Source organism: Hordeum vulgare, chromosome 6H, assembly GCF_904849725.1.
Source record: "Hordeum vulgare subsp. vulgare chromosome 6H, MorexV3_pseudomolecules_assembly, whole genome shotgun sequence".
In the NCBI taxonomy this organism is placed as follows: Eukaryota; Viridiplantae; Streptophyta; class Magnoliopsida; order Poales; family Poaceae; genus Hordeum; species Hordeum vulgare.
This window is the reverse complement of record NC_058523.1, coordinates 491,137,569-491,164,436: the sequence shown is the minus strand read 5'-3', so window position 1 is coordinate 491,164,436 and position 26,868 is coordinate 491,137,569. Positions and strand designations below refer to the sequence as shown.

Sequence of the window (26,868 nt, the reverse complement as noted above, 5' to 3'; positions counted from 1 at the left end):
TTTGATTTCCATTGTGAGTCCACATATGCTCCACCAGATCATTGATTAGTTGCGTGTGCACCTGATGATCTCGGAGATTTCGATGCATCTACAAAAAGTTCATAAGCTGAGTTGCATCTTGATCTTCCAGGATTTTAACTTGTTCTCCAGGTGCTTCAAAATCATTGGTTTGGGCTACATCATCACCCTCATCCTCGATCATCATATTGTGCAAAATAACACATCGTGTAATCAGCTGCCACAAAGTTTCTAATTCCACATCATTGCAGCCCCACGAACAATTTCCCAACGAGCTTGTAGCACTCTGAATGCCCTCTCCACATCCTTCCTAGTTGCTTTCTACATTGTTGGGAAGTGCTTTTGTTTGTTGCCGTGTGGTTCGAATATGGTCTTCATAAATGCAGCCCACTAAGGATATATGCATTGACAAGATAGTATTCCATGTTGTCGTCTCGGCCATTGATGGTGTAGTTGCACGGCGGTGATTCCCCATTGCAATGCCTCTTGAACACCGGAGATCGTTGAAGTACGTTGATGTCGTTGTGGGAGCCCCACATTCCAAAGAAAGCATGCCAAATCCATAAGTCATGTGATGCCACTGCTTCTGGTATGATGGTGGCCTCTCTGGTTTGACCTCAATACATTCCTTGCAAACATTTGGACACTTCTTCCACTCCTGATGCATGCAATCAATTGATCCGAGCATTCATGAAACCCCTCTGGCCTCTTCACTAGCCAACAACTTCTCTGTGTCCTTCACATTTGGTTCTCTCAAATACTTTGCTCCAAACATCTCCATCACAGCACGTGCAAATTTGACAGTAGTCTTCAGGCATGTTCTCTTGCCCGTCCTGACCATCTCACCAACGACATTTGTCGTAGTATCAAGTGCAAGCATTCTCAGAGCAGTTGTGCACTTATGCTTGACACAGAAAGAGTTTTGACCGCAGCAATCCCCTGTGAGCTTAAAGTAGTCGTCGTGTGCCTCCACTCCGTTCACAATCTGCAAAAACAATGTTTTCACATGCGAAAATGGCGACGAAACCATGGATCATCAGGGAAGTTGGGTTCGGAGCAAAGCAATTCTTCTGCAATAGCTTTGCTCCAGATACCCTATCTCGATTGGTCACTCTTCTCCTTTTGATTGAGCCATTGGAATTAAGAATATGCTCCACTTAGAGTAACTCTAGCAGACCCCGCATCCTGCCCCGGCCCGCAAAATAACCGCCGAAGTGCGGGTCGGGACGGAAAAACCTGCCCGATCAGACCCCGCATCCCGCCCCGGCCCGCAAATATTTTTGCGGGGCGCGGCAAAACTTCTTCCCCAACCTCTAGTTTCACGGGTCGGGAGGCTGACCCGAGCCCAGCCTCTATCCGTAGCAAGATTTGGTGGGAGGGACATTTCCGCACGGCCTTTCCCGCTCCCCCCACCCGCCGCCACCATTGCCTCGCCACCGCACGCTCCGGTGCATCCTCCGTGGCCATCCCTCGCTGCCATGGACGCCACCTTGATGTTCCCCGTCACCGTCAAGGTCGCGGACGCTCCTTCCCCTCGGACGGATCTCGTCGCCGGCCATGTTGGCCCCGCCGTCGCTCAAGCTAGCTCCACGCCTGCCATCAAGCGGCAGGGCAACGTGGTTGTGCCGGGCGGAAATCCGACAGCCCCCGTCGTGAAGGCTTGCGCTCCGGGCGCAAACGCTGTTGTGCGATCTCGGCCGATGGCGGAGAAGGTCACCAAGGCCGCGGGCGTCAAGAGGAAGAGGATTCCGGCTCCTTCATCCTCTCACTCCATCCCGGAAAGAGATGCCCCGGCGATGCCGTTCAACGGTGTCGCTCCCCCCGCAAGCGAGGTGTTCGGCGAAATGGCCGGAAGGTATGCGTCTTCGGTCATGGTCATTTCCTTTCGTTTTCGCCATTTGTTACGATAGCTCGTGACTTGTCAATCGTTCAATATAGCCAAAGATCGAAGAACTACACGATCTTGGAAGATCAAGCTTTGATCCAAGCATGGAGTGCGGTGTCTCTTGATGCATGCACGGGTACTTCTCAAACCGCCAAGAGATATTGGCAAAGGATCGAAGATCAATACTTCCGCATTGTGGCAAAGTATCCCAATAGGACTCCACGCACATTTTGGTCGCTTCAAGGGCGTTGGGAGAATATCAAGCCTATGTGCAGCCGTTGGGCAGCTTGCTTGGAGCAAGTACGCAATGCACTTCCAAGTGGGACCGTGGAATCCGATTATGTGAGTTTGTTTTGCCTTTGTTCAAGTTGTGCGTAATCATATTTGCATCATGAGAATTGATTACATCACTCTGTTCACATTGTGTAGAACAATATTGCCCAACATAGATACAAAGACATGGAAGCTTCGAAAGGCAAATTCTTCAAACTAGAGCATTGTTGGGAGTTGCTCCAAAAGTGTGAGAAGTGGAAGTTGATCGACAAAGAATCTTTGTTGCTCGCTGAAGAGAACAAGATCATGTCAATGAACCACGGTGACATGGACGACCTCACCAAAACATGGCATGATATGGCAAGGAGAAAGATCTTGAAGAGGAGAATGGTCGCGTCGGCTCGTCCGTGTCACAGTTCTGGAGATGTTTTCTCTACTCCATATGGTGGCAATGCCGATGAACTTCAAGATGGACTCAATGGCGCGGAGTGAAGATCGACCAAGATGATGCAAGACCCTCTTTTGCGTTTGTCGTACTGAACTTGGCTTTTATTTACGCGTAAAACTGTGTTATGTTTGTTTGAATTTGAACTTATTTGTGAGAACTTATGTCAAATGCGAGAATTGAGCGTTTTCTGTTTTCGGGTCGACGTGGCCGTGTCCGAACAGACCCCGCAAAAGCCGACCCGTATAAAAGCATATTCAGCGAATATACTTTTATACGGGTCCGTTTGGGGGGTCTGCATCTGCGACCGACCGAGCCAGCCCGCAAAAGCGGTTTTTCCCGACCTGCAAACGCGTTTTGCGGGCCGACGGGATGCGGGGTCTGCTGGAGTTGCTCTTACTGGTCCACTTCCTCTTGCATGGTTATGAGCATGATCATGTCCACTTCTTCATCCAAATCCGAGGAATCGAAGAACTCATCTTGATTCATTTGATCAAGCTCCATTGGTCCATACTCCTCGCTGGACGAAGGATCCATCATTTCCCTAAAAAATTGACAAAAATCTGATCAGACATTGTGTCGAACACATCCGGCGCAAGGCGGAGCGAGAGAGTTGGCGGACGTACTGCGTTGTCTTCCGGGCCGGTGACGACGTCCTCCGCGGCGAGGACGGGACAGAAGACTACTCTGTCGGAGCTTGCGGGGCAGAGGCTAGGAACGGGCAAAGCTACGAGATGGACGGCACGAAGGAGGAAGAAGAGAGCAAAGAGCAAATGGACCCGGCAGTTCTGCCAGGTGGATTTGGTGCAATTTACCGTGGGGTCAGGATGTCGTGTCCGACGTGACGGGTGCGTCCATTATTTGGGTTGAATATGAGGGATGTCGGCTAGTTCGAGCACTTGAGACTCGTTTGAGACGCTCGGTTGGGTCGAAATTTCATGACCGATCAGTGATAGGACGGCATACACATGTGTTTGAGACGGGCATGAGGGATCCGAGTGTAGATGCTCTTAGATTGCCCTCGTTCCACGTCAGCTTCTAAGGTAAGCCCTGTGTTGGCTGACATGTCTGAGTTCTATTGGCTAGAGAGTTCCACTCAGATACCAACACAATCCCAAGCGCCAATCAAAGGCCGTCATCACCACAGCCACACGGTCGAGCGTAGAACGACGGCCGCGAAAATCCCCGTAGCATTTCCGAGAGCGGCCCTACAATGGCAGCCATCCTCGGGCGCGCCGGCACCACCGCCACCGGCTGCTTCCGGCGGCACCATGAAGAAACCAGACGCCGCGGCCGTAGGCGAAATGCGGTCGTCGTCGCGGCCGTGACCGGCACCGCGCCGCAGGAGGGGTCTCTGGAGCGGCCGGCGTGGTCCGGGGAGACTCCGGTGTCGCGGCTCGTCGCCGCGCTCATCGCCATCAAGCCGCTCTACTCCCTCATGAAGCTCGCCTCCCGCGAGGTCATCATCAGGTAGTTACTTGTTGTGCTCCTCGTGAGCAATGTGGTGGTGGTGGTTGGACTTGGACGTCGTGATGGAGGAAGCCATGGATGATATTTTTCCAGGACGGCGGAGAAGTCCAACATCCCGTGGAGGGAGATGACGAAGAAGGTGCTGGAGTCTGACGTGTACGAGGTGTTCGAGAGGATAAGAGACCCCAACATCGTCTACCCTGACTGTGAGCAGCTCATCCCACCATTCCGACCATCCCCGCTTCTTCGTCAGCTTTTTATTTTCGACAGCAGATTTCTTCGTCAGTTGATTAGTTAATATCTTCATTGGCTGATTAATTCGTATCAATCGCATTGATTTAACAGTGACAAGATTAAGCTTTTTCCTTAGTAGTTCAGTCGTACCTCCAATTGGATGGTCTGATCGATACGATACTGAGATATTGGCAAGGAAACAGAAGCATTAATATGGCCTGCTTATGTTGAGCAGATTATCTGAGCCCATTCCACGCCTATGACGAAGGGAACCTATCATGGCTGGTAACTGTTTGCTTCCCTCATATCTATGCACATTTTATCTGCTCGACTGAATGCAGAGCTCTTGTTTCTCTCTCTTGCTGATCACTGATGATGCAGGCTGCAGCTGAGGCTGAGGCTGCTACCCTGTCGATTGCAAAGAGGGCCATACCCGAGGCTACTACGATCGAAGAAGCGAACCGGATTGTTCGGGGAAACTGGATGAATGCAATTGAGGAGCACCACCTCAAGTACTCGGGGGGAAACTGCCAGATCAATGACATTTTGGACATTGGCTGCTCTGTGGGAGTGAGCACCAGATACCTGGCTGAGAAGTTCCCTTCGGCTAAGGCTGTCGTAAGTGCATCTCTTGCCACATCTCTGAAAAATGTGTTGTCAAGGTTCAGTATCTGCTAGTGCTTTGGGGGGAAATGATCAAATATTGTGAAAATCATAGCATCCAGAATCTCTGAAAAAAACATGCTATAATATTATCAGTCTCGATGTATTCTCGGCTCAGTTTGATGAATATTGACGATTCTTAGGAATATTATGTTATAGCTATCTTTCTGCATACTGACGATTCTTTGGTTGGTTTCTATATGGATCTGCTAATTTGGAGCCTTTTCAATTATCAAGGGATTAGATCTATCGCCCTACTTCCTGTCCGTGGCAGCACAGAAAGAAGAACAACTGTCTCGGCAAAACCCTATTCGTTGGGTTCATGCAAACGGTGAAGCGACTGGGTTGCCACCGAATTCATTCGACGTCGTCTCCCTTGCTTATGTGGTAATCTCTATCATATCTTGAAATGGTTATCACGAAATAAACAATTGTAATCTCCCTGTATTTTTGTCTTTCAAAAATCAACCAATGTTGTCTCATTAGCTGATACCCTCAATAATGTTGGAAAGGGAGACAAAGACTGATTTTTTTTAAAAGAGAAGATGTTGAAGCGACAAAACAATAGCTGTTCTTGATCATACACAATTGTAGTGATATGCATATGTTTGCATCTAATTAGGATTATAGACTTCTTTACATGAACGCTGTGCTAAGGACTTTGAAAAATGAAATGGTAGCTCGAAAATCACCATTAATGCTGCAAGTGCAATTCTATAAACACCTGCAGTGCCACGAGTGTCCAGCACGAGCAATAATCGGATTAGCGAAGGAAGCATTCAGACTGCTTCGCCCAGGAGGAACCATCGCCTTAACAGACAACTCAGTAAGAAAATTCAGTTTCCCAATATGAAGTTATTACTGGTAACACAACTGTTTTGAGAAAAGTTCTGAAATCTAACTCCACTTCCTTTTGTACTGGCCTCAGCCAAAGTCAAAAGTACTCCAGGTAATCTCGAGCAAAATTTACTGAAGCTCCTCATCTGATTCTCACTCACGTTGACTTAGAGTACTAATAATTTGTTACCGTTTCAGGAACTATCACCCGTTCTGTTCACCCTGATGAAGAGCACTGAACCGTTCCTGGACGAGTACTACATGCTGGATCTGGAGGATGCGCTGAGCCAAGCAGGCTTCGTCAATGTGTGCTCCGTGCTGACAGACCCCAGGCATAGAACGGTCACTGCCACGGTGCCCTACTGAGTACTGACTGGATTGTTGATCAGACCTTCGAATTAGGGCTACATCATCACCATGGTTCACCAAAGCAGAATTCTCTCTTCAGTGATTTGGCTAGTGTAAACAGTCATAAAAGCTTATAGCAACTTGGGATGTCTGAGCCATATATACATTCAGGGAGAAAAGAGAGTGGTTGTTCTACACCCAGACATACAACAAGCACGATAAACAGTAAGCACATAGCAAAAGAAATATGAATCTTTGTGGCTTCGATTATGACCAAAATTTGTAGGCTATTGCGAATTTGTGTGGCCAAATGACATCCGAGCAGGTCCGATCAGTAGAAAAACATCTGAGTGTGTAATAAGTAAGAAAAGAACTTTCAACCAGAGGCGACAACTTTACGTATGTAATAAAATTGTTAAGGATCGAGTTCAAAAAATCCGGGTGCGTAATTGTAGACCATCCATCGGTACAAGCACATGACATGGTATGGTAGTATGATACGCTATCCCATATCCTACGAGTAGTTCCTAGATGTATTGCTTCGACTAGTTCACTCTCGATCGGTGGCCGCATCGCCGGCGTCGCTCTGCTCACAGTTGAAGTCGCCGGCGTTGTCGCCGAGAGGCCTGTAGTCATAGGTCTCGTCCCGGTTCTGCTCACAGTTGAAGTCGCCGGCGTTGTCGCCGAGAGGCGTGTAGTCATAGGTCTCGTCCCGGTTCTGCTCACAGTTGAAGTCGCCGGCGTTGTCGCCGAGAGGCCTGTAGTCATGGGTCTCGTCCCGGTTCTGCTCACAGTTGAAGTCGCCGGCGTTGTCGCCGAGAGGCATGTAGTCATAGGTCTCGTCCCGGTTCTGCTCCCCGTCATTGCCGGGAGAAATAGTTGAGTGGGCGCTCTCGGTTGTCATGACACCGCCGTCATCGTTGTAGTAGCCACACAGAGCGCCACCGGCTTGTTGCTCGCCGCCGTAGCACACCAGGGCAGCGTCATCTCCAGCGTAGTACTGGGTGTGGCTGTGGATCTGGCCCAGCTGATTAGGCCATGGGGCAACCTCTTGGCTAGCAACCGGGAAGAACGGTGAAGGGCCATAGTAGGCGCCGTTCGTCTCCACCATGCCGCAGCCGTAGAAAGCACCGGCTTGAGCGGCGGTGAATCCCTGGCCGTCACTGTTCATCGCCGCGGCAAGCTGGTCGGTGAACGAGAGGCCGTTGTCCATGTACTCGCCCTCCGGGAGGATACAGTTGAGAGGCTCATAGCAGTAGTCACCGCCGTTGCCGCCAGACAGAGCACCAGCTTGCGTGTCACCAAGTCCCTCGCCGTTGCTCTCCATCGCGGCGGCGTCGTGGTCGTTGTAGCTCGTTCCCAGCAGCTCAGGGTCCGGGAGCACAACCTGTTGGTCGGCGGCGGCGGCGTGGTCGTAGTAGCTCGTGCCCGGCAGCTCAGGGTCCGGGAGCACAATCTGTTGGTCGGCGGCGGCGGCGGCCTTTCCCTTGGCGTTGCTGCTGATCTTGACGCGGCTGAGCACCTTGCCGGGGAGCGGCGGCGACGTGATCTCGTACTCGTGCATGACGTACCCCATGCTGACCTTGCGCTTGAAGGTGAGATCGTAGCGCTTGTAGGCGATGTCCAGCTCGGCGCCGCCGGGGCCGAGCAGGGTGGCGATGCCCTCGTTCACCTTCTGCCCCTGCCACACGCCGCCGCCCTTGACGGTGCGCTTCCTGCGGCGGCCGGCCGTGGGGGGGCCGTAGAAGAGGGCGTGGTCGATCCCGCCGTCGCCGCCGTGCCGCCGGAGGAGCTCCCACGGCGGGGCGCTCCCGGGGTCGTCCTCGATGATGGCGTGCGCGTGCGGGTTGGGGAGGCCGAGCGCGCGCGGGAGGAGGTAGTAGGCGACGATGTCGTCGTCGGTGGGGTCGAACTTGAACGCCGGCGGCAGGTTGGGGCCGAAGCCGAACTTGGATGCTTCCATGTTGGGCTGATCTGCTCCGCTCCGCTCCGCTCCGCGTTCGCTGGCTCCGTTTCTTGTTTCGATCGGTGGAAGTGGAGGGTTCCGTCGCTAATATAGACGAGGTGGCTTGGTGATCTAGCTAACCTCGCTCGAGTCGGACTGAGATCTTTCCATGATTGCCACTCACGGACTCGGATTGGAAACCGCGGGAACGACTAATTAACAAGCCCTTGATTAATTAACGAAAAAGCTCACGCGTGAGATATCAGCGGAAATCTTTTTAATTTCGGTTTAAAAATATTTTATCTCCTAATTAAAAATTCAGTTAAAAATCTGTTTTCACCATTAAATCCGTCTCGACGAGATCTTCAAAACTATATTCCATGTTGATACGTTTCGAGAAAAAAAAATGGCCAAAAGTTGTCTTGTTTACACATTATAGTTTGCCATAGTGTTTACACTAAAGTTGTCATGACCTGCTTGCGATGAAACAGCGTGGCGGCAATTGTACCATGGTCGAAGATGATGACCTGCTTGCGACTGGTTGCAGATCCTTCTGCTACACGAGTCTTCTCTCAAGATTCAGGGATGGTGACATTGGGCTCCGGAGATCCTCTTGTTATGGTTGTCTTAGGTACTCTAGGTGTTTAAGGTCCTTCGTGTTTGCGTTTCAGTGTGCTTGTAAGGGTCAACTTCATTGTACTGATTCGTGATATGAATGAAAAAAACTCTCTCAAAAAAAAGTTGTCATGACATGTTCTATTTACTTTTTTCTTTTATAATATGTCAAAATTTACTTTTAAAGATAGAAGAAAAAGTAGCTGAAAAATATCATGACAACTTCAGTGTAAACACCATGGCAATTCATGTGTAATAGACATGACAAATTTTAACAAAAAAATATTATCGAAACATATTGATATAAGATCTAATTTCGAAGATCTCGTCGCGATGGATTTAATGATGAAAACGGATCTTCAATCAAATTTTTATTTAAAAGATAAAACATTTAAAAACTAAAAATCCAAAAAGATTCTCACATTCATGCGCGACGTGACTGTAATCTGTGTGTTATAGGCGTGTGGACGGATATTGCATCCACCACACGTATGGACGTTATCAACGTCCTTAATCTCTATCTCTAATAATAAAGCAAATACTGCTTCTGGTTGTACGTCGTTGTGTTTTTACAAAAAAAAACTTTGTTTCTGATAAATTAACCCGCGGTCCTTTTCTTAGTGAATATCTGAGAAAAACGTTTCGTTTGTGAAACAGAACTCTGCGTTCAACCCGCGATCTACAGAACAACGGTGGGGGGTGGAGCTCGCAGCGCACGGACCTGTACGCGGCGGGTGACGAGGACGGGGTCACCGGTCACGACGAGGAAGACTGGAGCTCGGTCAGATCCAAGGCATCTGGAGCTCATGTCAGAAAGGAGACATGGAGAGGGATAAAGGGGGAAAGGAGGGGCGGTGCGACGACAGGAGCTCATTATAGGTAAAATATGCTATCAATCGCTTGATTCGAAAGGCATAATTTTGTTATGCCGTTGCAACGCACTGGCTCTTTTGCTAGTTAATACAGTAAATTGATTAACAGGCTCCTCTATAACTTTTTTTCTTTTGAAGTTTGTAAGGTGTTTGTTGTTCAATTGAAGAGAGATGCGGTCGAATAAGAGGGTGTTTGTTTCCAGGGACTTATTGGTTTTGGGACTTAAAAAAGTCCCTATAAGTTCCACCTAAACCAAACACAAGGGACTTATTGGGACTTATTATGGTGATTTGGGACTTATCAAATAAGACTCTGTGGGAGGAGCTTATTGGGACTTATTGCTCGTTAGCCCGTGAAAAAAGTCCCGCATCGATCCACCCAGTGGCCGCCGCCGCACCGCCCTACCCCGCGTCGCTCGCAGGCCCCAATCGCCGCCGCCGCCCCGCCCCGTCGCCGCTCGGTCGCCGCCCCGCCCCGTCGCCGCCCCGTCTTCACGTTTTGTGCCTCGGTTCGTCCCCCCCCCCCCCCCGCCGCCCCGTTTCTGCGTTGGTTCTTCCCCCCGTCGCCCCGTTTCTGCATCGCGGGAGCTTTCTGGTCCGCATGGTTCATGTACTGGTACTCCAGCAGTCCGCATGGTTCGTGCATGTTGCTGGTTCCCTCGGTAGTGGTGGCTTCAGAATTCAGCAGTAGTATTGTTGGGTGTGTGCTGCGTGCCAAGTTTGCTGCGTTTCCTGGATAATAACTGAAAAAGATGGAACTGATGACATTTTGGCTGTTGAACTGAAAAATGTCCAGTTTCTTGTTGACATTTTAGCTGATGATGATCCATGTTGACTGCAGGTTACCGCGCCATGGCTGATGACGATCTCCGCGTCCCAGGTCACCGTACCATGGCTGATGAGGAGGAGGAGCAGATGCCTTTATTCTCCCAGTTCTCATCCGTCGGTGGAAATCTCAGGAGGGGAATGGGTTTCAGGCGTTTCTTGGATCTCAACAGCAACGTCGACGACTTCCCGGAGTTGGGCTCGTACCAGCAACTCCTCTTCGACCAGTCGGCCGATCATGGCCTTCCTCCGATCGGACCTGGTCGTGGTAGGCCCGTGCCCTAGGGCGGAGGAGGCCGCAGCCGGTGCAATAGATTGTACACACATACAAGTTGTGGTACTAGTTGCCACTGCTGCCCAGCATAGGAATAGACATAAGGAGAAGAGTCAGAATGTGATGTGTGTGTGTGACTTTGATATGAGATTCACATTTGTCCTAGCTGGTTGGCCAGGATCAGTGCATGACATGAGGGTCTTCAATGATGCCCGATCCAGATTTGCTGACAAGTTTCCAAAACCTCCACCTAATAAGTTCTATCTTGTGGACTCAGGGTACCCAAATAGATCGGGTTATCTTTCACCATACAAGGGTTTAACCTATCATTTCCAGGAGTACCGTGATGGCACAATGCCTAGAGGAAAAAAGGAACACTTCAATTTCACACATTCTTCACTTAGAAATGTCATCGAGAGGTGTTTTGGAGTCCTGAAGAACAAGTGGAGGATTCTGTTTCACTTGCCTAGTTATCCACAATAGAAACAAAGCAAAATAATTGTGGCTTGCATTGCACTGCACAATTTTATCAGACAAAGTCAACTCGCCGATATAGATTTCGACTTGTGTGATCAAGATGAAAATTATGTACCATTGTCCATGCCAACGACTACAACAAATGATTCAACAAATGAGATGGACAGTGCTGCTATGAATCAATTCAGAGCTTGGGTCGCTAATGGGTTGTGGTCCTTGAAACAACAATGATATGAAGTGTTCTTCGCTTATGTAATTTCTGTTATCTCGGTTCTTATGTACTCTCTCTTATTTTGGTTCTTATGAACAAGTGTTAATTCGTTTGTATGAACAAGTGTTATGAACAATTGTTATTTCATTTGTCACTATTTTGCAATTCATAATTCGTTTGTATGAACAAGTGTTATGAACAATTGTTATTTCATTTGTCACTATTTTGCAATTCATTTGTATGAACAAGGGTTATGTGAACAAGTGTATTTTATTAGGTGCAACATGAATTTATAAGTCCCTATAAACAAACAGGTAGGGACTCGGGACTTGTAAGTCCCTGTAAACAAACAGGTAGGGACTTATGACTTATAAGTTGGGACTTAAAAAAGTCCTAGAACTTATGAAACAAACAAGACCTAAGAGGCATTCGAGCCCAAACTTGTTAGGTGCAAGTACTACTTTACAAGAAAAATGTCTGAACAAATATTTCGATGTTCCGCATAGAACTTGAGCTATCGCATCAACTATATGACCCTAAATATGTATTCATCTCTACAAGATTACATGAGTAACTAGTACGTGCTGGGAATATCCATTTCTAAGCCCAAGCTCATCTACACCCGTTTATGAGAAAAATCAGAAACAATACCAAAAAAGAAAAAGAAAAACTCAATTACTACCTCCCTACCTAAATATACGATCTTTTAGACATTTCACTAAAAACTACATACTAATGTATATATACATATTTTAAAGTATAGATTCATTTATTTTGCTTCGTATGTAGTTTATAGTAGGATCTCTAAAAGGTCTTATATATTTAGTAATGAAGGAAGTATATTTTTTGCATCATAGATAATTTGATGCATGAGATGCAATTATCTACCATGCAAAAAATTAAAATTTATTGAATTTTTCTAGTATTTGTTTTGATTTTTTTTCTTCATCACAGGTGCAGGTGCAGATGAGCCTGGGCACCGAATCGCTGCTCTCGCCCGTGCTGTTCATACATAAGACTTAGTGAAGTTATATATATCGCATACACCTTGGGGAGACCACAGGTGAGCCACTAAAGATACAACTTTCATCACCGCAATGTGAAGCATAGAATTGGCAAGTTGTTAGTAAGCTCCAGGACGGCAAAGCCTGCTTCATATGCCAAGAAACTCGATGTCCTCCTCAGCAAGGAAGGTCTTCCCTCTGTTAGGATTGTTGGCTCTCCGCTGGGACGGTGGAGGGCCTCGCTGCATAAACAGAGCATGTCAGCAAACATAGGATGACCGCGCGTTGTTCAGTTGTTAACAGCATGAGAAATACCTTCCGCAAAACAAATGCGAGGTAGAGATAGGATGCCTCCCACTCATCTTGTGACAGCGTGCCTACGTAACTCAAATACGTCAAGGTAATGAAATGATATTTATAGACAACAGCGAATTCAGTAGGTAGTCTAGTTACTTTGGCCCGATCGTCCATCACCAAGAGGACCCAGCCTTCGCATGAGATCAAGAAACTCTGGTCTTTGCATATACTCGTGTACAAATTCATGGAAGTTCTTCATTAGAACCAGCTCTAAATCATACTGCAAAAATGCACAATTTTTTGGTCATAGCCTTAGCATCTGTCTGAGAGCAAATTCGTAAAAGAAAACAAAAGATAACAAAAGAATAGGGTAGCAAAAACTTCAACAGAATATTGAAATGAACTAGTTTGACATAAGGAAAGAAAAGCACAGGTCGCCATAGCATATTGAGCAATAGATTGGTTGTCGAGTTGCGTACCTCCTCTGCCAGTAGTTTGAAGAGATGGAACGGAACAACCCACTCCGGGCAATCAACTGCGTCCTGCATGTTGCCAAAGAATTTGTTACTGAATCAGTTTTTGTAAATTTATGAATGAAAAAATTGAATAAAGATAACAAGTGAAAAGCAGGAAGCTAGGTACAGCATATAGGGCAATAAACACCCAAACAAGTTGTAACAAGACATGTATATGTAAATTGTCAAAAAAAGACATGTATATGTAAGATAAGGGCAATACTAAGGACGTCAGTTTAATACTATTAAAAAGGAATGTTTAGAATATGGAAGAGCTTTAGGCTAAAGTAAATATGTAACCTACAGGAGTGTAGAGTTTGTGATAAACAGATAGTACTATATAAATCACTAGTTACTTTCAGAGCTGCAGTATCGGAAGCTGAATAGGGGCACATAATAGATACTATTTAGATAAGCATTAGAAAGGGTAGTGTGCATACAAATTCACAAGAGGGCAACCTAATCAAAAAAATTACCCAAACAAATCCATTTGTTCCTCTGTTACAATTTGGGTAAACACTCGAATATGAACATCAGTATTCATCTTGAAAAACTAAGAGGCCACCGATACAAGGCTCAAGTTATTAGAAAGTTAATCGTGTTGTCACCTCTAAATGAAACTTGTACTTGATACCAAAAGGCCTGGACGCTGGGAATTTCTACAACATTGTGAAAACAACAAAAATGATCAGTCAGTAATGAAAACTACTCCCTCCGTCCCATGATCTAAGACCTTATTAGATACAATATGTGAGTATACTGGATGTAATAAGGTCTTATATTATGGGATGGAGGGAGTAACATGTAAGAAGCTATTATAATCAAACATAATTACCTTTTCTGTGTACTCTTCACCAAAGGTAATACTGTAAACACTGTTGCCGAACTCCATCCCTTCAGCTGAGGATATAAATTTGTATCACACATCTTGTGACAAGTACAGTCTAATTTGACGAGATCAATCAAATTACTGTTCAAGATAGTAACATACTTTCTCTTAGCCTTTTAATAATGACATTAGCATCAGGCATCGTTCCAATGAACGTGCCTCCAGGACGAAGCAATGCAGATATATTAGCGAGGGCTTGTCTTGCACGTGCTTCAGTTGACCATGAGTAGTGAATTGCAAACTGAAATACATAGACAAGCCATCAGAATAGGAAGTATAAACCTCATAATCATACACATTTATCATCCAGATATTCTAAATCTCCTGACGGTACATTACATACTAAAAGTAGATTAAAGATCATTATACTTCATTTAAATTGCTGGGACATAGCAATGATACTTAGGTTTCAACATCTTTCAGGACAAAATTGTTTGAATGAAAATTGTCAATAATGATTATAGTGAGATTTAAAAGTAGGTATATATTCACAAAAGGTTTCTAAAATTCAAAGTTGCTTTGACAAGTGGGAAATAATAGATGATTGAACTGACCAAATAATAACAACGAACTATGAAAATGGAAGTCGTCCTTCAAAATATAAAGCTAGGTCACTCACCTGGCAGCTGCATATGTCAAATGGAGCATCCTCACATAGATACTCATCCAGACGAGTCTGCAAAAACATGAAAACAGAAGCATTGTGATGCACTTTATAATTCTTGATGAGCGCCTTATGAGCACCACAAATAATAGACTGATAGACATATGGGGTAAGGTAAAGTATATTCTTCCTGGTGATGTGGAAGTATAAGCAGAATCACCTACTAGTTAATGACAAAATGAATGTATACATTGGCATGAGTTTTATGGAAGGATCCATTTCTTGTGTATAATTTGGTTTCAACTACAGAAAACTATTCAATACTTGAAACAAGCTGTGGCACTGTGTCTGCTTGCACGCACAGAGCACGCCACCACTTTAGGTTTGGTTCCTAAGGTAAATTGTATTACCATTTACTTTTACCTCGTAACAATCAGCACAAATAAGCCGTGCAGGAAAACTGAACTTCTTCCTTCGTTGTTGATCCGAGTCGCCGTTATAACGGGTCATGCAATCTTTTATCTGCCAGTGTAAAGCTCCAACACATCAAAGGAGATCACAAACTTAAAGTGTTCAATCTGTTGCTGCCTACTAGTTGAGGCCAACAAGAGGTAGGGAGGAAATCAGAAGCGAATACACAAGTTTATATGGTCCAGGACCGCTGATAAGTCTGAAGGTTTTACCAAGGACACCGATAAGAAACAAGTGAAATAAAGATTGAATATATAGCTTACCACTACCTTGAGATAAGTTTATATGCTCAAATGATTACAGTACAGGTTACAAAATAATATCTGCCAAACAGTGGCAATGTACAAATCTGCCCTATACAGAAAAGCAACTGGTAGGCATAAATGCCAAAGCATTACAGAGATGGAAAAACCTAACTCACGAACAACAGAATACATTACATTAACTTATATATATATTTATATATGCATATAATATAGGTTTATCCTGTGATGGGAAACTAACCGAGCCTTCAGCGATATCAACCCCAACATAATAGCCAACCTTGGCCTTATCCCACTTTATCAAATCACCTCCCTGCATTAACACTCGCGAAGAATCAATATATATCAGGACTGCCTTGGAACTGCAAAAATCCTTCTTATCTTAATTAACACTTGCAAAGCTATGTTTACCTTGCCACAAGCAAGATCTAGAACGCAATCTCCTGGACGCGCATACAGCTGAACCAGGACGCTCTTTATCTGTCAAAGGTGAGACTGGAGGATTAGCATTGCTTCTTACTGGTTTTACCCAACATCTTAGAGATGACATTTTCTCAATGGGTTTTAGGGGATGAATGGATGGGTAGCACAGCAAGTGGTTACCCAGTTATTGAGCTTCTTGAGGTAGATGATGGGGCTGTTCTCGCGCTCCTCGAGCGTCTGATTCGACCGGGCACTGTAGTGGTCCGCCACCCGCCTTGCACTGTTCCGCTCCTCCGAGTACCCTTCTTGCTCCCCATAGCCGCCACCTACACAAAGATCAAACCCTAGTAAGCTAGCCGTCGCAAGGTATTGGGGGTCAGCAGCAACTGGAATGGGTCTAGTGACGAAGAGACGGAATAGATACCTGCACCGAACTGGCGCTTTTGGGCGGAAGCAAGGGAGGAGGAAGGCTCGTCCTCGCGGGGTCGCTTGTTCATCACGCCGGCGATTGCAGCCTTAGCCTTCCTTCTGTGTGGTGGTTTATAATTAAAAAGCCAGCTACGAATGTTGCATACAAATTTGAACAAGACAAATTGTTGTATTCATTCATGTTTAAATATATCACTGTTGTATTCATGAAGACTAGCTATCAGTGTTGTACTCATGATTTGAATGTCATACACTTGCAACAAAATCCATCAACACAATTTCAGACAGCAGCAGCATATACCAACATGGATTGCAAAAATATGACTTGAATACCACACACATGCCACAAAAATCTTCAACATCAATTCGCGCAGGGGCTTATAGCAACATATCCAGCCAATAAATATGATTGAATATCACAGACTCGTCAAAAATTCTGGCAGCTTATTGGGTCATTGGTTATGCGCATATATACCTTGCAGGGAGGGGGTCTTGCTGATGGCTGATGCTTCTCTTCCCGATCCGCCGCCGCTGCTCTTCCCGGATCCGCCGCCCCCGCTTCCCCACTAGCCTACTACCGCCGCCGCGGTGGTGTGCCGCTTGCCCGCTCGCGCCAGCCACAGATTCTCGAGGGACAGACGAGAGGGCGGGGGAGTGTGGCGGCTGCGTCGAGGGGCAGGGCAGGGCGTGGCGGCTGGGCGCGTGTCGGAGCGTGGCGAGCCGATGATGGTTAGGTCGAGCCGTCGAGGTGAGGGGACGGGTTCCGTTTAGCGAGATTTGTTTTTATTCCCTACAAGATTAGGGCATCTTCGATGCTCATCTCAAATCAAACGAGACACCATATCCATCACGGAGACCGTCGGATGGGAAAGACAGTATCTTCCTCTGTTTTATAGACCAGTAAAAATGCCCGTGCGTTGCACCGGGAAAAAAATCATCACACCCTTTAACCATCGTCTGTTACATGACTAATTATTTGATTTATGACCCACATCAACTAATCTCAACATGAAGAATTATGCTTTCACCTTACCATCTTTGCAAAATGGCTAACAAATGTTTGCATTGTTTGGTTTGTGGCTTTGTTAGTTTTATTCTCACCTTCACCTTCACTCATGGTGGTGTACTTATTGTTCGGTGTTACTGCGAGGTGTATGTACTCTGAGATACACAAGGATCGAAAATTTATTGGATCAACTGTTGTAACCAGCTTGTTTTAAAAATAAAAAACTATCGTGGCAAGCTTATTAACCAAGAACCAAAAACATGGATAATTAATTTCCTAAAGTTAGGAATTTTTTCTTGTGGATTTATAACAATCTTCTAAAAATCTAGAACAATTTTATCCTAAACCCAAAACTTTGTTCTTAGTACATTGTCATGCTTAATAAAACATGTCTTATCTTAATATACAAGTGGTCTTAAAAAATGTCATATTTTTTCGTGCTTTAAAAAATGTAATCTAATGAAAGGAGTCGATGTATTGCAATGGAAATTATTTGTTTTATGAACGCGTCTGATTATTTCGACCTGCCCATCTCTTGTTTTTATAGGGGTAGTAGATTATTTTCTGTAGAGGTTCATGTTGCCTGGGGCTGCGGACTAAGGCATCTTATGTTTCTAGTCATAGATGTACACTGAATGATGGAAATGTTCAAGTGTTGTAAGAAATGTTTAAATTTTGAATTAATTGGTCGTCAGTAACCACGAAAATAGCATACACGCTCAAGATCTATGTCCTCTATTTTAACACGACACCCCACCAGTGTCATCCAAGTCTAGTTTATAGTGCAATTCAAAGTGAGCAATAAAGCAGAAACAGTGTTTCTTTGAATAGCACTTGTTTATGGAATCAACGGCTAGCTAGTGGTTGTACCTTAATATTGTAAATTAGTATGTTATTGAAAAGGTCGTTCACTCCCACTGGAACCGGAATACTATCAAAGATTGATCTCGATGTATATTAAATTTACAATCCCGTAACAAAACATTACAGGCAATAAATAGACAAAAGACAAAAATTATGTTATATACCAACATCAAAGAGATAGAACAATTTGTTACTCTCCATGTTGAGAAATATACACTGTATGTATGCACAAGAGATTAGCCAACTCTCCTAATCTTAATTTAAACAGAGATAACTGCAAGTCTTGTCGGTAGAATGCTAAATTTGCAAATTACAAGAAAAATGAGGCATTCTAGTGAGCATGCATCTAATTAGATAGTATCAGATGTAATTTAATACTCGAGGGGGCAAATTCCCCTCACCTTGACCAACCTGATTATTTTCTTTATTGGTAGAATCACAATAATGGAGCGTTACAACACCCATGATGAATTCCCAACATTTCCTGAAAAAAGACACGTGAAACTATCATGTCCGGGCACCTTTTCACGATGCATATCAAATACGACCTTTTTTATTTCCTCTAAAATTTGGGTGCTTCTAGTTCCAGCAGCTCACAAGGTTAAAAACCAAAAACGTCAAAATTCAGTGTGGCGGTCCTTGGCAAATAAATTCCAAGAAGTTGATCGAAGTAGTTCCACACCACTTCCTCTTTTTATTTCTGGTCCAAAACAATAGTGCCATCAACCTGAAGTGAAGAGGTCCAAATTTTCATTCTGCTCACAGTAGCCTTTAAGTGAAAAAAAACCTGGTGTTGCAATCACCTTCTTTGAGCGGAAGAAAGCTAGAGTGTTGCTGCCACATACATCTCTCCAGGGAACCAAGACACTCAGCATTTTCAATTTTCCCGTGAAGATGTGCGTTTCGCACGTCAAGCTTCTATAGTCTCTATTAATGTCAAGCTGTAGGATGATCTCATGCACAATGAGAGTTCTCAATCTGATATCAGTCAAAAAATTATCTGACCACGCCTTCTATTTCTCCAACGGAAACTCCTCTGTGGCTTGAACTTGGAGTCTGGAGTCGGGAGTTAGGAGAAAATGACAGTGGTCGGATTCAGTAGAGGAGAGGGCCTGCAACATGGCATTGGGTTCAGCCTCACACCACGACTGGTTATATAGGACTCGATCAAGCCTGGCAAGAGTTGTGTTGAATTGTTCATTGCTCCGTTGCTTCATTAATCCCTACCGAGGAACGGAAATTATAATTGTGAGTTACAGTCGAGATGGTTTAACTCGTGAACATGGAGGAAAATCATGGACACTGCAAATTTAGCAATGTACGACCATTGATTGATATTTGCCACTACCTCCTGGACTCATAAAAAGAAGTATACCTACCCCAGAGACATGCTGCCACTACCACTACCACTGCAAATTTAGCAATGTACGACCACTGATTGATATTTGCCACTACCTCCTGGACTCATAAAAGAAGTATACCTACCCAAAGACATGCTGCCACTACCAATTATGCTCGCATGGAAGGGCTAGCAGGTTTGCACCTCGTACATAACTTGGAGCCAAATCTGCTCCAGTCCATTATTGCTACCATCATAACGTATCCTATGACCAATGTTATGCAATCTCTGGGAATTAATACCCATCGCTGAGAATTAATGTAATGTTTTTTTCTGACTGAACATATCCTATTGTTAGTTATTTCAACCATCAGTTGTTGGCATTTGCAGTTTGTATGCAGAAGTGTTTTTCTTTTTCTTGAATCACGAATGCCTTCTATGAGTTTAAGTAGGGCAATATTTTGACCCATTGATCTCAAAAGCATGATATATATCATAGTATAGAAAAATAGAGTGCATTATTAGCCCTCTTGAAATCATTATTAAACACGATCACAACACGGAATTGATCACTTGACACAGAAATTTGCTACTAATGTTAGGATGGAGAATCGGTCAAAGAAGATGGCAGTGTCGTCCAAAGACTTGCAGGTCTGCTCAAAGCCACTCAAAGGATCGATATGGTTGACTAGAGGGGGGTGAATAGGCAACGACCACTTTTTAATTAATCTTAGCAAGTTAGGGTAAACAACATACGGGTTCACAAAAATAACAACAATGGGGTGAACCGTAATGAAGCTAACAACAAGAGTTGCTAAGACAAGTAAGAGATAGACAACAACATAAGCATACACAAAGTAAAGGTTAGAGATAACCACAAGTGGAACCAATGATGACGAGGATGTGTTACCGAAGTTCCTTCCCTTTGACAGGAAGTACGTCTCCGTTGGAGCGGTGTGGAGGCACAATGCTCCCCAATAAGCCACTAAGGCCACCATATTCTCCTCACGCCCTCGCACGATGCAAGGTACCGTGATTCCACTATAGGTGCCCTTGAAGGCGGCGACCGAAACTTTACAAACAAGGTTGGGGCAAACTCCACACAAAGCTTGGAGGCTCCCAACAAGACCATGAAGCTTCACCACAATGGAATGTGGCTTCAAGGTGACCTCAACCGTCTAGGATGCTCAAACACCCAAGATTAACAAGATCCGCAAGGGATTGGTGGGGGAATCAACTTTTCTCTTGGTGGAAGTGTAGATCTAGGCCTTCTCAACCAATCCCTAAAGATCAACAAGTTTGATTGGCTAGGGAGGGAGATCAGGCACTTTTGAGCTTAGGGAGCAACAATGGAGCTTGGGAGGGTAAGAGATAAGGTTCCACCGCTAGAAGAACCCCTTATATAGTGGGGGGGGGAATCCAACCGTTTTCCCACTTACAGCCCGTGCCTAGCGGTACTACCGCTGGATGCAGCGGTACTACTGCTCGCACTCCAGCGGTAGTACCGCTGCAGCCAGCGGTAGTACCGCTGGGCCCATGGTAGTGCGTAAGCACTACCGGGCCAACCACCGCCAAGAAAGTCTTCGCAAAAAGGTCCGTCGAAGTACAACCGCTAGGAAGGCGGTACTAAGCTCCTAGAGCGGTACTACCGCTGACCAGGGGAGGTACTACCGTTGACCAGGGGAGGTACTACCGCCAGCTAGCGGTACTACCGCTGGCTGCAGCGGTACTACCGCTAGCACTCCGGCGGTACTACCGCTGAGGGACCATTTGCTAAGAAGAGATAAACACAAAGGCGGGAGCCACTCCAAAGTTGCAGGCAAGGAGGAAAGGAGATAAAGTGTGTGCGTGCATAATTGATTCCACCCAAACCTTTCCACTACGGGTCCCCTCTTAATAGTACGACGTTCCTATGACTCAAATAAAGAGAATCGTACAGTACACCGTGCTTCTGTTCCATGGAAAGAGGGGGTGAGTCGTCTTGTGCCGTTGACGTGTGTTATCTGAAATCTTAACACACACGGTTAGTCCTTTGCGGTACTGTCATCAATCACCAAAATTACTTAGGCATAAACTATGCCCTAACAATCTCCCCCTTTTTGGTGGATTGATGACAATACCGGATTTGCACAGTGAATAACATGTGAACAAAAAGATAGAGATATATGAAAATAAGGAGCATATGACTCACAGCATATGATGGAAATAAATCTCACCCTAGTTCAAGTCTCACATCACACAAAGCAAAGATAGCAAATAGAAGCAAACCAAGTTCAAAGCAAACACGAAAGATAAGCAAAGCTAAGCAAAGTTCAACTCTCAAATCCAGCTCCTAGACTCTCTCCCCCTTTGGCACAAGACACCAAAAAGGGGCACACCTAACGACACAGGTGGTCACTCCTCATCCTCATCATCCCCAGACCCGTCCGTAGCATCCGGATCGTCCTGCCCCTCCTCATTGTCCTCCTCCTCCTCTGCATCAGACCACTGATAACCTTGAGCCCGCATCCAAGCAGAATCTGGAGTGATGTCGTCCTCTGAGCCGCTGAAGATCTCAACATCAAGTGTCCTCAGGACATGCTTGTGCCTCTGACGGTTCTCCTTCTGGGCCACATGAGTCTGATATTGTCCCTTAGCCTGCATACAGAAGAGAGTCTTCATTTTATCCTGCAGTTTCACTGCCCAAGATGGCATAGCAGAAGAGCGGGACTGAGAAGCGGTGCCTCTGTCAGCAGCAGTCTCAGTGTCAGTGTCCATGTGCTGAGATGAAGTTGATGGGTTGGCCCATTTGTCCTTGATGCGGAGCCTGATAGGATTGTGCACAAAGTAATCAGCCTGAAGGTGGAACTCCTCAAGCGGATAAGTGTCTTGCCACTTCTGGCGAATATAGGCAAACAAGTAGGGCCCGTAGATGGGAACCTTGCGCATCATGATGCAGTTCCAGAGCTCAGTGAACATCACGTCAGAAATATCGAGAGGGGCAGACTCCTTAGTCATAGCCTCCTCACAAAGCAGAAGCATCTCAGCCAGAGAACCGTGCACCTCGTCGAAGTTGCCAATGCGAGGGAAGAGGGTGTTGCGGAAGGTCCGATGCATGATATCCAGATGCCTGGGGAGCACACCTTTCTTCACATAAAGTTGCTGCAACCTGTCCTTGGCGGGGGCCCTATCAGTGGAAGCTGCAGCATGAGGACGTGACCCAATCGGAGTGTCAGCTCCATGAAAGTCGACCTTGAGAAATGCCATGAATTCACGCCAGGAACCTGTCATCTTCTGAGTACCAGTCATCCAAACCAGGGTGCGCTCGTCATCAGGCGAGAAGTGAACCGTGACATAGAACTGGGCGACAACATCTGGATCAAAGTCTTTCTTGAAGGAGATGATCTCCTTAATGCCCAGCTTGTCAATCAAAGAGAGAGCATCACCAAAGTAATCCAGGTTCCGCTGAAGGTGAGCCAAGTCAATCCACTGAACTGGAACAAAACTCTTCTTGAAATGCTTGATGGTGTCGCGATAGATCCTGCAGTGATCCGTTGACCAAACATGCTCGACATCCCTGATCACAGCCTTCTCTTGGAGATAGTGATTTTTGGTGCGGAACCGCAGAAAGTCCTTAGGGGGCATAGTGTGAACGTTGACCCCCTTGTCCCTGTGAGCGGCCTTCTTGAACGACTTCTTTTTGGGTTGCAGACCGGAAGTGGCAAAGCCCTATGGAGCCTCTGGATTGTGATAATGCTTCGACTGGGTGTCCCGTGGGGGGTTCGAGCGGCGAGCACCACCTGTGACACACAGGACACACACCGAAAAAGAGCGACAGAAGGAGTCAAGGCAATGAACAAAAAGAGGCATAAAAGTAAACTCACATTGCCAAGCAAATGAAAAGAAGAAGAAAAATTATCCTCCTGGCGGTAGTACCGCTACCCCTGGCGGTAGTACCACTGGGGTCCTAGCGGTAGTACCGCTACCTCTGGCGGTAGTACCGCTAGGGGTTGACTTTCAGATCTGAATATGAAAAAGGACCCATAGAAACGGCTAGATTGGATTTACGAGGGCCATGGGTACTGTGTATAATCACTAAAAACACCACCACAGCCCTAACAACATGAGGATCACAAGAATCATCTAAATAAAGACATGCCTAGTTAAGAGGATTCAAGTTTTAGATCTAATCCAAAATAGAAGAAGTGCTTGATCTAAAACATGAAGAACCTAGGGCATGGCAATATAAAGGCAATGAATCATAGGACCTACACTCCCCTTGAATATATCCTTCATGCCATCCAAGAACAAAGCACAATACCATAGACATGGATCCAAAACACCAATGCTCCTAACCCTAGAACAAGAAAACATCATCCTAGAGAGTAGAGGGAGGAGCTTTACCGGAGTCCATGGCACTTGGTAGAGGAAGGAGAAGTGGGGGCAAACCCTCCAACTCAACAGAGAGAAGGGGCTCCACGGATAGAGATCCAAATAGGGGGAGTTTGGGGTTGGAGAGGGAGGAGCCACGAGGAAGAAGAAAGAGGCAGGAAAAACGGGGTCCCCCTCCTTTATATACCCCAAGGGGTACGGGCCAGCGGTAGTACCGCTGTGGTCCTGGCGGTAGTACCGCTGGCTGCAGCGGTAGTACCGCTCGGGTCCTGGCGGTAGTACCGCTCCCCCTTGAGACAGCCCTAAAAAGTCCTAGTTAGGTCGTGGTAGACTGGGGTCCTGGCGGTAGTACCGCTATCCCTAGCGGTAGTACCGCTGGAGTCCTGGCGGTAGTACCGCTGCAAATATCACAACGAGACATAGGAGATGAGAAAGACGTGGGGAAATGACATGTTAGTGAAAAAAAAGAAGATAGCACCAGCAAGATATACTGACTTGTCATTTTGTATCCTTTCTTCCATATGAGAGAAAGGTGGGGGCGGTGGCCGAGGCCACCTATGTTTGAGACAAAGGTATGACACCGCGAAGAATTATCCTTGGGTTCATGACCAACGCTCGTCTTTGAAGCACAAGTGCCATTTGGCAATGGCTAAAGTGAAAGACTAGATCAATTTATGCATAATGGGGGGAGGAAGAGTTCATTGAGAGAACAACACTCCCCCTATGTCCATGCCTACATCTAGAACAAGATAGAATGCATAGTAAGGTGCAACGTGCCTAGCTTCAATCCACATTACTTGAATCAATGATATTTAGCTCATGCCTTAACTCTCGGAACCTTGCTTCATCTAGGGGTATAATGAAAATATCTGCAAGTTGCTCTTTAGTGTGGATGAAGTGAACCTCAATATCACCTAGCTTGATATGTTCAGGAATGAAGTGATGGCGAATATCAATATGCTTGGTCTTGCTATGTTGCACTGGGTTGAGGGAAATCTTGATAGCACTTTGATTGTCACATAGAAAAGGCACTTTGTCACAAGTGACACCGTAATCCTTTAAAGTTTGCCTCATCCATAGCTATTGTGCACAACAACTTGTAGCTGCCACATACTCAGCTTCGGTGGATGATAGGGAGACACAATTCTGCTTCTTTGAAGACCAACTTACCAGTGAGCGACCAAGGAATTGGCATCCTCCAGAAGTTGACTTCCTCTCCACACAATCTCCTCCCAATCTGAGTCAGAATAGCCTACTAGGTTGAAGTTTGCTCCTTTGGGATACCATAGGCCAAAGTTTGGGGTATGAGCCAAATATCGCAAGATTCGCTTAACAACCATATAATGACTTTCTTTTGGTGCGGATTGAAACCGTGCACATATCCCTACACTCAACATAATATCTGGTCTAGATGCACAAAGGTAAAGGAGGGATCCAATCATGGAGCGATATACCTTTTGATCCACTGCTTTACCATTGGGATCACTGTCAAGCTTGCATCTTGTTGGCATGGGGAACTTGACCGGCTTGACATCTTCAAGCTCGAACCGTTTGAGCATGTCTTGAGTATACTTGGCTTGTTTGATGAAGGTCCCTTCTAGGCTTTGTTTAATCTCGAAGCCGAGGAAGAACTTCAACTCTCCCATCATGGGCATCTCAAATTTCTTGGTCATTAGTGCAGCAAATTCTTCATTGAAGGAAATGTTAGGGGAACCAAAGATAATATCATCAACATATAGTTGGCATATGAACAAATCCCCTTTAACCCTCTTAGTAAAAAGAGTGGGATCTATCTTCCCAATTTCAAACCCACGATCTTGTAACAACTCAGTAAGATACTCATACCACACACGTGGGGCTTGTTTAAGGCCATAGAGTGCCTTATTAAGTTTGTACACATGATTGGGGAGCTTGGGATGTTCGAATCCCGGGGGTTGTTTGACATAGACCAACTCATTTAAAGGACCATTAAGAAAGGCACTTTTCACATCCATTTTGCTGTAATTTGAAATTATGATGAGAAGCAAATGCAAGCAACATGCGAATAGATTCTAGACGAGCAACAGGGGCAAAGGTTTCACTGTAGTCGATACCCTCGACTTAGGAGTAGCCTTGAGCCACCAATCTTGCCTTGTTTCGAATCACAATCCCATTGGCATGTTGCTTGTTTTTTAATATCCATTTGGTCCCGATGACATTATGTTCCTCCTTTGGTCTTGGCACTAAATCCCAGACATGGTTACGCTCGAAGTTGTTAAGTTCTTCATGCATGGCCATAAGCCAATCCTCATCATCGAGCGCTTCCTGTACCTGTTGAGGTTCACAATACGAAACAAACGCGTGATGCTCACAATAATTCCAAATTTGTTGACGGGTGGATGCTCCCCTTTTTAAACTGCCAAGTACATTCTTCATAAGATGTGACTTGACTCCCAGCTTGTTCGCAATCTTGGCTGCTCGACGCTCCAAGAGTTCTTCATTGGATAACTGGGGAGCATCGACTTGTTTACTTTTCTTGCCCTTGCGTCTTGAGCCTCCCTTGGCACCGGCTGTTGGTGTTGTAGAAGGGAATTGTGAGACAGTATCCTGATCATCTTGACTTTCGACTTCAGCAGGTTCACTTGTTTGTCCTTGTACTTGTGGTTGCTCTTGATCTTGATCTTGTGCTTCTACTTGGTCTGGATCTTGTGGTTGCACTTGATCTTGATCATGAGCACATTCGGAACCTTGGGTAAGTGCTTGAATATCATGGGACACATCATCATTGTTGGGCAATTTATCTTCACCTTGAGCTTGTTCATCTTGTTGAGAGTCTTCTCTTTGTTCATCGGAAGCGTGTGGGGCTTGTGGGGGTGATGGCTCCACTTGAGTAGAGCATTGTCCTTCTCCTTCGGCTACAAGGGGTTCCTCAATGGGGAGTATTTGACCAATCCCCGTTCTTCTTATGGCTTGGGGAGGAATTTCATCACCTACATCACAAAGACCACTTTGCTCCACTTGG

The 26,868-nt window shown here is 45.7% G+C and overlaps 3 protein-coding genes across 4 annotated transcripts; 1 reads left to right on the top strand and 2 right to left on the bottom strand.

Moving 5' to 3' along the window:
* Positions 1-3,772: 3,772 nt before the first annotated feature.
* LOC123406391 lies at positions 3,773-6,443 on the top strand. Its single transcript, XM_045099895.1, has 8 exons — positions 3,773-4,091; positions 4,185-4,297; positions 4,561-4,610; positions 4,707-4,943; positions 5,226-5,375; positions 5,719-5,814; positions 5,917-5,937; positions 6,024-6,443. Exons 1-8 carry the CDS (start codon positions 3,835-3,837, stop codon positions 6,189-6,191), a joined length of 1,092 nt encoding a protein of 363 aa, XP_044955830.1. The 5' UTR covers positions 3,773-3,834; the 3' UTR covers positions 6,192-6,443.
* A 49-nt stretch (positions 6,444-6,492) lies between these two features.
* On the bottom strand, positions 6,493-8,177 carry LOC123406390 (NAC transcription factor ONAC010-like). The gene has a single exon (XM_045099894.1). It carries the CDS (start codon positions 8,134-8,136, stop codon positions 6,724-6,726), a length of 1,413 nt encoding a protein of 470 aa, XP_044955829.1. The 5' UTR covers positions 8,137-8,177; the 3' UTR covers positions 6,493-6,723.
* A 4,100-nt stretch (positions 8,178-12,277) lies between these two features.
* Positions 12,278-17,045, bottom strand: LOC123406388 (mRNA cap guanine-N7 methyltransferase 1-like). 2 transcript variants are annotated; one of them, XM_045099892.1, is made up of 14 exons: positions 16,763-17,045; positions 16,283-16,386; positions 16,039-16,184; positions 15,847-15,915; positions 15,677-15,748; positions 15,125-15,223; positions 14,717-14,773; positions 14,200-14,338; positions 14,044-14,108; positions 13,817-13,867; positions 13,173-13,235; positions 12,850-12,973; positions 12,712-12,773; positions 12,278-12,638 (listed from the first exon to the last, which is right to left on the bottom strand). In XM_045099892.1, exons 2-14 carry the CDS (start codon positions 16,353-16,355, stop codon positions 12,546-12,548), a joined length of 1,113 nt encoding a protein of 370 aa, XP_044955827.1. In that variant the 5' UTR covers positions 16,356-16,386; positions 16,763-17,045; the 3' UTR covers positions 12,278-12,545. The 2 variants fall into 2 exon arrangements, with proteins under 2 accessions (XP_044955827.1, XP_044955828.1); XM_045099893.1 differs by having other exon boundaries at positions 16,283-16,383.
* Positions 17,046-26,868: the final 9,823 nt, after the last annotated feature.